This window comes from Thunnus albacares, chromosome 16 (genome assembly GCF_914725855.1).
Source record: "Thunnus albacares chromosome 16, fThuAlb1.1, whole genome shotgun sequence".
NCBI lineage: Eukaryota > Metazoa > Chordata > Actinopteri > Scombriformes > Scombridae > Thunnus > Thunnus albacares.
Window position 1 is genome coordinate 20207862 of NC_058121.1, and position 11536 is coordinate 20219397.

Below are 11536 nucleotides of genomic sequence, written 5' to 3' on the forward strand. Positions count from 1 at the left end.
TTATTTCTCTCACTTGGTCTCTCTCTCTCTGTCTTACACACACACACACACACACATACATACACAGAGCCACATTCACCCAATGACAGTCCTGCTACTCTGCCTTATCAAGTGTGAGTTAAGTCAGGCAGCCTTAGAGCACCCCCTATCAGTTTGATGAGGAGAGAGTCAGTCAGTCACTCCACTGCTGCTGCTGCTGCTGCTGCTGCTGCTGCTGCTGCCGTTGCTGCTGCTGCTGCTGCCGCTGCTACACACTGCCACTGCACAATATGTACCAGATGGGAGACACAGCTGAAGACAATGGGCCTCTTTCACTAATATTTCCATTTGTATAAAAAGGTCCTAAAAATATTCAAACGCTTGGCCAGAAAGTACATGTTGTCAGAAGCAAGGAATTATTTCATTTGCAGCTGAGATATTTTTCAATTGTAAGTATTAAAATGCTTACCACACAGTTTGTTTGGATTGTAATTTTGCAGTCAAAAGTGCTATATGATACACTAATTGTGATGTCCATGCCGAGAATTTGTACCCTCTCAAGTGTTAACGACAAGGTAAAACAAGCTAGGCAGGTACAACATGCCAAAGAGCATATACAGTATGAACACTCTAGGCTCCTGTCGTGTCCTTTGATATTAATTGCCTCTATAAATCCCTCTAATCCCTAATTATTGTGTTCGTCATTATATGTCCTTATAAAACTGATGACTCTTTTTGTTGTTTCATTGTGCCTGAGGTGAAGGTGATGGAAAAGAAAATTTACAGCATGGTTTGACAAGTTTACTCTGACCTTTAGTTAAAATAAGAAACTGAAAAGAGGAGAAAATGACATTTTTGATGCATAATCTACATTTGTTTTTATTTATTGGAATTTGATGAGATTCTTCTAAGCAGCATTAATCAGAAAGGTGTGAAACTATTTTCTGTTTGACGCAATAAGTCCTGACCTTACACAACATTTTAATACCAGCTGCACACTATGTTCTGGTGGTAAAAGGTGAGTAAGGCCAGGGGCACTCATATGACAGTCGACCATACTGTTCAGACTTGTCTCCCTTTCTTTGTTTTCCCTTTCCATTTGCTGAGCTAAAAACACATGCATACACACACACACACACACACACACACACACACACACACACACACACACACACACACACACACACACACACGTGTAAACCCCACAGGGAAAAGTCGGGTAGGATTCACACTGTCATTGAAAATAAATGACACCAGCAATGTTGCAGATGGTTGCAATCAAAAATTCAAACAACAAGCGGCCTCGCTTAGCCTAACCCTTTTTCTCGGCTGCGATTGCCAGGGAGAGCTGCCACAGTGTGCGTTGTGTAAGGCCAGGGCTGTGTGTTCATTATCTTATCACCATTTAATCTGTAGCAGTCTCATTGCTTATCATAAATCTTAGATTATCAGTCTGAAAGTGAGCAAAATACGGCTCTGCAGTTGACTGTGACTTGTCACTAAATCGCTATAAATGACTTGTAAGCTATGAGGCATGACATTTGGAGACATAAATCAAATTTGCCAATTTTAGAGATATAATAATAACAGTAAAAATAAGCTTCATAGCCTTGCAAAATTGATTAAATGTGTTCAATAATATTGAAATATTGAAAGGAAATCTGAGAGCAAAGTGAAACGTCTCACAGTAAATCATAAATCGCTCACCAATCATCTCCTGTGAGATTATCATCCGGTTACCACAATGTGTGTGAATATTTACTGTGGTGTTGCAGCACGTACGGTGGGTTTCTCCCCCAGCATTTGACAGCCATATGGTGCGAATAAAGAAGAAAACATTAACTGTTTCACAAGTAGCATGCCAATTCTGAGAGTAAACAGTTATCACAAGGCATTTCCATCGCCGGATCCAGAAAACAATTCTCCGAAACAATGCTGATATTACGCTGCGAAAAATACCAGGTCTGTGATGCTAAACACCAATCGTTCCACCTTAATGTGTGAGTAATTCATAGCGATATACTTATGTTAGGTGTCTTTGTCAGGGATGTGACTCCAAGCTGAATCATTGACTGACAGAGCCTTAAAAAAGCCCAGAAGGGATGTTTGCCTTTTTTCCTACAAGAGTCTAAATTTCACAAAGGATGAACTCTAAACTGAAGATCCAAATTCGGCTTAGACAGAATAGCAGTTAAATTTGATTTACTAGTGTATGAACATGTACACATTCACACAATTTGCATATGCGGTCATGGAGTTTGAGTATGATCTGCAGGTTTACATAATGTGCTGAGTCTATGTGTATGTGTGTGTGTGTGTGTGTGTGTGTGTGTGTGTGTGTGTGTGTGTGTGTGTGTCTGTGCATGTTTGCCTTTGGCGCATACTTGTGCATTGTGTGCATTCATTGCGGTTACAGTCACTTGAACGTCCTTCTTGATGGCTGGCCTGGCAAGTAGATTTCCAGTACATAGCCTTCCACTAAAGCCTGTCCAGAAATATGCTGATATTCAGGTTCTCTGTACTTCCAAGTAGAGCATGACCTATAGGCCTATGGCTGCAGGGCACGATGCTATGCTCAGTTAAACTGTATAACCCCTGATCTGACATGTGCTTGATATATGCAGGCACCCTGAAGAAACTTTATATTCTTACTTGTGTAAGTAGACACCTTGTGACTAGTCTGGACAGCTGATACTTCAAATGTCGTACAACCTCGGGGACCGAGACGACCTATTGACCTATCGCAGTGATATCAAAAAATTAAAAAATAAAACGAGAAAGTCCACCTGTTTTTTTTTTTTCATAAGTTCCTGAATATTCTCTGAAAATACTGTACATTTTGCAGTTGCTCTCGTTATATGTTGACTCAATCAAATTACAGTTTGGTTTTCCCCCAGCGCTCCTCAGATCCTCCAGCCTGAGGTGTGATCCTGGTCCTCCCCCAGACCCACCCAACAAAAGGAAACAGCCCCCAGCGACATGCAACCATCAGTTGCTGAACTATAGATAAATTAGAAGCTTTCTATCCACCTCAGCCACAGATGCGGTTATGATTATTAAGATATCCTGGTAACGTATAGTAAACATAGCTTAGGCGCTTTACTCATCTGTGTACACACTCGCACACAGACACACATTGTTCACAGAGAGAACAGTCAGATACAAATAATAGTGCAAGTGCTTTTTCTCACATCTGTTCAAAGTCTACTCTTGGCATTGCACTTGACCTCCTCGATAGAACCACAAACAAGTAAAAAAAAAAAAAAAAATACCTGCAAGTCCAGTCCTTCCTTAATCTTGCACTTGTGCCTCTCAGGTCAAGTCAGTGCTCGAGGCCACAGTTCAACAAGCAGGAGACAGCGTGTGTTGCATGTGAAAGAACAGGTAGGACGAGATTCAGGCCCTCCAGATGGCCCAGCTTTTCAGCATCCTACTGTACTCACACTAATAGCCACTTTGGCACAACACTGACTCCTGCGTGATCAAGGTGAACATCAAACATTTGTCAGCATTTGCAAATATCTCGACTCAAGTCGTTGTTTGACACTGGGAAGTCTCTGCAGACAGGTCAGCGGTGATTAAAATCAGCGCTGAATTCAGTCATTAAAAACTTGAGGCAAGAACATTCTGGAGATGTTTGAACGCAGCTGCAGCTCGGACATAAGGAATTTAAAGCTAATCTGTGACATCTAATTATCAATCTAATTATGCAATTATCCACAGTACCACAGGTTCAGTTTCAAGAATTTGCTGACTGCACAGCAGGTGCTGTAAGGGTTTGTGTAACCAATATGCAAACTAACAAAAGATGTCAAACAAAGTGACCCATGGCTGGAAGCAGGGGAGGAAAATATTTAACAGTTAGTCCAAATTTTGCAAGTTCCCTGAAGACAAATGAAAATATGCACACGGCTGCAATTATTTGTCATAATGTCATGCAGGTAAATGTTAAACACACACGTATTCACTCACACACACACACACACACACACACACACATACAGACACAGACATGCCTGAGGTGAAACTGTAGTTATCTTTTAAATTTTGTGCAGTTAAAAACGAATTGTGGTCTCCACCTGAATTAACTGAGAAACTGTGACAGTAACAGCAGAGGGGGGAAAAACTGTAAGATCAATATTCAAGCTGGATCAATATTTGTCATTTGCCTAAAATCTGGTTAGAATGCACCACACTTTCTCAATTAGAAAACAAAAACAGCAGCATAGCAAACATTTTAAATTTCAGATCCCTATTTATGTTTTAAATTGCCTTAATTATTTCATGAAACCTCGATTGGAGAAAAGTCAGAGAAAAGAGAGAGATAGACAAAGTGATTGGGGTAAATGATTAGTCTAAATGCTAAATGTCTCGGGTGGGACGGAATGCGCCTAACCCTTTTCAACACAAAACAGATTGGCCAAAGATTACATCATGAACTTCTGCAATGAATTACTCCGATTAGGCCTCTATGAAATTGGATTTAGGCAAAGCAGAGCGCTGGGAGATGAAGGTTAGATTGATATAATTGATTTGAAATTGGATTATGCGACTTTTTAATCATATGCCCCCCAAAAAAATCCTGCCACAGATTTAATCTGCGCAATTTAATCAAAAAAATATGGTCGCAGCTCCGAAAAGCTTCAGACAAGTTATGACCCTTCGTTTTAAAAATATTAATAAAAGTTCAGGTTGTTGTTTACTTTGTGTTTGCTGTTTTCTTCTTTGTTGTGGTTGCAAGTTGAACTTATTTTCGTGCACAATTAGATTTTTTTGACCTTTTCTTAAAATGTTCTCTTTACGTGCTTATAGGCCTGTGTGTATCAATAAAAAAATAATTTTGACAATGTGTGTGTGTGTGTGTGTGTGTGTGTGTGTGTGTGTATGATAGAGAGAGAGAGAGAGAGAGAGAAGGAGAGAGAGAGAGGGGGAGAGAGAGAGAGAGAGAGGGAGAGAGAGAGAGAGAGAGAGAAATACAGTTAATTAAATTAAAACAAAAAGGTACAAAATGAATAACTGTATTAGTTTTAAATCCCTGAACTGCTGATCAACACGGTGCACACAAATATACCAATTATACATATTGCCACATGTTGCAATATAATGGGAAAAAATGCCAAATTGTGTTGGATGAATTGTTTGGATTGTACGCACATACACGCGCAACGCACGTGCGTGCACATGCAAACGTACACACTCACAAACACACTCTCACACTCAGCCAGGCAGTCCCACTGTAGTTGTCAATAGATCATCTCTCTTTGTAAAGTCATAGGAAGCTGCAAAAGGCGCATTTGTAATATGACTGAATTGTGTTAATACATTTTAAAAGTGTAAAGCAACTATTAATAACCCATGCAATTACTCAAAAAATAGTTTAAAAGAATCTTAAAAACGAACAACATTGTGGTGTATTTTTTCTCGTATGTGTACAAATGTCACATAGCAAAATCATATTCACAAATTGTCGGTTCTTATCCTGCTTGTTCACACACCAAAAGCAATGCACGGCCAAGATTTTAATCAATTTCCAAATAAATGTATATTTTGTCCTGCAAATCAGAATTGATTGTAATGATACACAAGAAATCATTTAAATCAGTTCCCACATGAAGTCTTTAAAGAATTAAACTCACCTTGTAGGCCTATTGTCTCCCTGTGCGTCAACGACAAGTGCTGCGGGTTCACCTGCTTGCGGCGGGACATTGCCCCGGCATTTACTCTGGCATCGCCCGGTGAACGGCACTTGGAGTCGGCTTGGACCGTGGTGTCGGTCCTCTCTGGATCGCAGGTGACCAACTTTTTCCCCTCCCACTCCCTTTACTATACGCTACACAGTCTCCCACTGTAACTTTGATGCGCGCTCGGAAGGTACAGAGACGGACCGGGGCGCAAGACCAATTTGTCCACAAAGTCCTGCAGCGCGTCAGTCACGTCTTCGGAGGTAGCAACACCTGGATTGAGGAAGCCAAAGTGTAGTTTTAGGAAGCAGTATGCTACTGGCGGCCGATGAGGTGATATTTGCGCAGGTAGGTAATTTTTTTTTTTTGCAATGACCTTTTGCAGATAGGTAAAAATCCTGGACTGCCCACCTCTGCGGCGACCGTGGTGACAGATGAAGTGCGGAGCGCTCCACCGGTGTGATGGGTATTGGCTGTTATTTGGCTCCTTTCCTTTTTCCTTTTCTTAATTTTAATGTTATGAATATATCATCTGGGGTCAAATGGTTGCTGTTTATTCTAGGATTCCCTTCAGTCCTTTTCCATTTCAGCAGTGGTGCGCTAAAATGACCCTTTGGCACTGACTCCTCCTGCGCGTTTTGGCATCGGTGCGCGGAACGGCAACTCTTGGCTCTGGTGGCAGTAGCCTCGTTGATTGAGAGAGAGAGAGAGAGAGAGAGAGAGAGAGAGAGAGAGAGAGAGAGAGAGAGAGAAAGAGAGAGAGGGGGGGTGAGAGAGAGAGAGAGAGACAGAGAGAGAGAGAGAGAGAGCAGGCGGGCAGACAAGACACCTCCTCCTCCTTCTCGTCCAACAAGCAGAGGTCCAATGTTTCCTACTTTCTTACAGTGTCAAGGCTACTTCTTGTTGACTCACACGATGAAATAGGCTCAGTTTGGGAGGACCCCGTATTTGTGTGTGTGTAGACTGTATGCAGCCGGCGTGTGCTTGTGTGTGGTGTTTGTGTGTGTGTGTGTGTGGGTGGGTGTGTGTGGTTGGGGTTGCCTCCGTGGAGTGGGATGGGATTCAAGTTCAAGTGCGTCCGTGACGTTTGCGCGTCCACGCTGTAAGAGACACCACACACACACACACGTGAAGGCGGCGGACAGCGGTGGGACACACACACACACACACACGCACATACACACACACACACACACACACACTAGGGGCGACTATCGGTGACTCCCCGGAGCTCAGAGATGGGCTCTGTACAAAAAAGTAATTATCACTCACCAGTCTTCGTTTATTTCATAGACGTGTCTGCCTTTTGAAGCAGTGTCAAGTTACCGCCCAGAAGTCTCTCTTATCTTCACATTTATCGGCTCTAACGGTCATTATATCCAAAAGATCATGATATCCAACAGTTTTATCATCATTTTCCCTTGTCTACATCGCCTTTTGTCTTTTGTTTATTGATTATTACAACTTTTTCTCCTTTATGTCATGCCAGCTGAATTTTTTTTGGCATGTCAAAAGGAAATCGTTTTAGAATGGCGGGAATATCGGGACCACACACACACACACACACACACACACACACACACACACACACACACACACACCTATCAGTTTTGCGTTATAAACCATATTGGTTAATCTGGGTTCAAAGGTCACGTTTAATTCAGATAATTAATTGTTTTTATATTATAGTAGCAATTTAGGCTGTGTAATAATGATACAGCACACGATCAATATGAATGAAAAGCTCACCTAGCTGCCCACATTGAATCAGAGGAGTAAAAAAAAAAAAAAAAAAACAGCATGCTGCATCTTTGTTGGGATAATTTAAACATGTTGTGAGGCAACAGTACCCTCTGTTGGCACAGTCAGGAGACATTACTAACCTGTTTAGGGGTGATGCCTTAACCCAGTGTTACTATATTCTCATTTTTAGAATGAAGCAAAAGCCTCCTTAATTTGCCATTTACACAGTTCTGAATCTGAGAGAGTCCTTGAAGAGCAGATCAGGTTCACTCAGAGGCAATTAATGGCACTAATGAGCAATCATCCCGCACATAATTCACTGTATTCATTTAGATCAGTGTATGAACGGATAAGTGCTTACATTTGTGCAGGCTAGAGCACAGTTAAGAACACTCTCAAGTCTCTTTTTTTTTTTTTTTGTACCTCACCATACAATTCAAACCCGAGGTGTAATGTAATTTGGTTGAAATACATTGTTGAATAAAAATAAAACCCTAATACAGGCTTTTAAAGTTGACACTATTTCCTTGTGGATCAGCACAGAAGTGCGCAGCTATAGCAATACATTTTATAGTCTCCCATTAATAAAACATGGTGGGCAATTTTAAGAGCATTAGAAGTTTGATTGCTTCAGGGCAGGCCTAGGGGACTTTCAGGACAGTAATTATTTATATAAATGAAATGTCATCTCAGCTCTGGCTCAAGTAGACATAACCTCAGCAGACTCCACATGGAAACACTATAGCACAACAGCTATCTTTCACAGAAAGGCTGAGCATGTTGTCAAGCATATTGCTTTGACTGGAGCGCATAAATTCGGTACGTGATATTACATGAAATGTCTTCTTTTTCGCATCGGGCCAAGAGAGCAACAGCAGTCAAGGACACATTGGATGCTTAAGGAAAACATTATCCTGAGTTCACACGCTCTCTTGCCATCTCTGCTGGCTGCAAGCATCTCCTTGATCCTTACCCATGGGTTTCTTAATAATACATCAATGTCTCCATTATAGCTTGTATCTGCTGGCTGCGGGCAAAGGCAGTTTAAGCTGGGTTGCACAGGGCCAGCATAACACAAATACCCTGCTTGTGGACACAGGAAAGGTTTTAAGTCCAAAATGTTGCCTCTAAGGAGACATGCATCTCGTGTGGTAAGTGCCACAGCTGAATGGGAGATACCTGAGCACACCGCAGGGCATTACCTAAACAAGAGATGTGGATACACCGAACTGAAAGTTTTGTCCAAGTAACAGAAGACATTATGTTGTCATTTTAGTTCTATTCTAAAATGATCCCGGATTTAAGGAGATTCAAGGCGCTTATAATTCATGTTAAAACATAAAAAATGAGCCCAATTACAAAGTTTAAGTTGGGAAGCTCTTGCAAAACAGTGGACAAAAGTACATGCGACTTAACTGGCTTCAATTCTGGGTCACAACCTTCATCGCATCCATCTATCTTCTATTTTTCATGTCTCTCCCATCTATTTATTCTCTGAAGGATACTAAAATGACATTAATATCTTAAAATAGACCAACATATATGGGAGAAAATGGCACATAATACAATTTTTAAGAGCAACAACAACAACGATAACAAAAAAAAAGGATTTTGTGTTCTCGAGGTCAAGTGTACAAACTGGTCAAAGCAGCCATTTTGATGTGTTAAACCACAATGTGACAGGACTGACATAAACAATGAAAGGTCCACTCCAGGACAGCTCACGTTAATATGAATATTGCTCTGGGATTTGCTTATAGTCGGAGGTTCATTATGCAATGTTTAATATTAATAAAGAAAGTACAAGTATATATTATTCATAAGCTGATTTACTGGTGTGTGTGTGTGTGTGTGTGTGTGTGTGTGTGTGTGTGTGTGTGTAGACTTGAGTGACAGATTGAGATGCTCCCTTGCTACGGGCAATACAACTAGACAAGGCTCTTACTTTTCTACAGGACACATCCTGACAATTTCTCCCACAGTTAAGAGGATTTGTCCGAGCACGGGTGAATATATAATGCATGCAGATTCCAAATTTTAATTTGGACGAAGTAAATGATTCAATGCCGGCTTTTCTCAGAAGTGAGGTTGGGAGAAAGAACAAAGAGGGCACAAGATGTTATTTGTAGTCTACTCTTGCTGCTGTCACATTTCAAGCCAACAAAGTTGATGATGATGATCAGGAGTTCTTGTTCATATCAACTTCAAAGGTTTTAGTTTTTATCAATAATTTATTTCATTAAATTCATGTTTTTTATAAGATTGTTTCACTTTATTGCTACCTTGTGCTGTTCAAAAGATACATTCTGCACTTAATAGCCGATATGTATTTAAAGGACAGCAAAGATTTTGATTTGATCTGTGAATAACAGCATATTATCCTTGTTTTAATCATATTATATTGTAGTTCAGATTATGGTCACAAATGGGTGTAAACCATCACCTGTAATTTACACACAAAGCAAGTGTTACAATGCTCCTTTCATATCAGTCAAATGAATCCGATTTTTGTAATTATACAATTGAAAATGTACATCTTATCAAACTGTTTGACAAAAGACTTATGGTGTCGTTCCAGCCACTCTTATCTGTTACTCCAGCAGTGTGCACTATGTGGTTCAGAATTCATTAGAGAGCTGGATTTTTTAAAAATTCATTAAAAAAAGATTGTTGTATGGTCTATAACTCCAAATCACACAGCGGAATTGCTTCAATTGATATATTGTAAGTACTAGTATAAGTATTCAAAGAGGCAATAAAATTTATTGCCCTTTTTTAATTCCTTTTTTTACTTTTTAAAAACACATGGTGTCTCAAATATCTGATATATAACTTTTGAAAACGAATATGAAAACTTAATTGTCCACAATGTGGAAAATCTGCCTTTGGTTTCATCATAAAACATGTCATAAAAAAACATCAAAACATAAAAATATACATACAACAATACATCGTCTAAGCATACACATTCATTCATTCATTCAAAAAAAATAAAAGAAGACAAAAAACAAACTACAGCACAGTCAGGAGCACCACCCTGTATCCTAGTCTACCGAATCCTGGTTTCATTTATCACCTTGACAGCACTCGGGACAAAGGATTTCTTTTAGATATTTCTATTAGTTATCAGTAATCTATAACTTCTTCCCGAGGATAAAAGTTCAAATTCACCGTACAGTGGGTGAGAAGGGTCGTTAATAATTCTGTCAGCTTTACTTCTTAAGAGTTCATCATACGTATTACTCATCTGTTTTTGTGGCTTCCCTAAGATTTTGGAGGCCATGTTCACTGGTTTCTGCAGCTTGTTCCTCCTCTGAATTTTCAGATAACCATAACGCATGATCATGTTAAAAGATAAGATGAGCCACCAGGCTTTTATACATAGTTTCCAGAATATTTTGGCTCACACCAAAATTGTTGAGCTGGCGTAGCAAGTGGAGGCATTGTGAACATTTCTTAAAAATGTGGTCAGAATTTTCCTGGAAGGTAAGACTACTTATTAACTTATTAAAAAATGAGACACCTCTAACATAGAACAAAAAAGTATTTTTTTTGGCTGCTGATACTGATTTGTACTTTTCTGCTTGTGTTATATATCCCTCTCTGATCTCACTCTTCCTTGTAATAATATTATTCTCTCTTGGTTTTAGGGCATATTTCTAAGAATTCATAGGGCTACCTACTAAAAGCAATGAAGCCTGTAACCTGAGCACAGACTCACATTGTCTTGTTAAACAGGTAAGTGACAAAATGCAATATGAAGTTACCTAAACATTCAGTTGCGTTAAAATGTCAATAGAATCTGTGTAAATTTTTGTATTTGTTTGCTTTCATATAATTTGCAATTTGGAGCCTTATTGAGATTAAAAAAAAATGTTTTTACAGTCATATTTGGTCAAATCACTGGCTGCATATGTCAAAAAATCTACTCCTTGCTGTCCAAGTCCACGAGTAATTCTCTGTCACCCTCTAGTGGATATTATTGGAAATAACATATCATTTCATACAGAAAATAAAATATGAATTCTTCACATGTATACGTTGTTTGTTTTTTCTAGTAGCAGCAATAGTAAAAACAGTTTCCAACAAATCAATTTAAAAGAGGGAAGTAAAACAAAAATCTAACCACAGCC

General features: G+C 39.6%; 1 protein-coding gene across 2 annotated transcripts in view; it reads right to left on the reverse strand.

Moving 5' to 3' along the window:
• The window catches only part of bcl11bb (BAF chromatin remodeling complex subunit BCL11B b), a 31640-nt gene extending 25290 nt beyond the window's left edge, over positions 1-6350 (reverse strand). For both annotated transcript variants that reach the window (XM_044329885.1, XM_044329884.1), the window contains exon 1: positions 5616-6350. In XM_044329885.1, the coding sequence (XP_044185820.1) occupies positions 5616-5685 (70 nt within the window). In that variant the 5' untranslated portion in view covers positions 5686-6350. The remainder of the gene's footprint in view (positions 1-5615) is intronic.
• Between the last annotated feature and the right edge of the window lie 5186 nt (positions 6351-11536).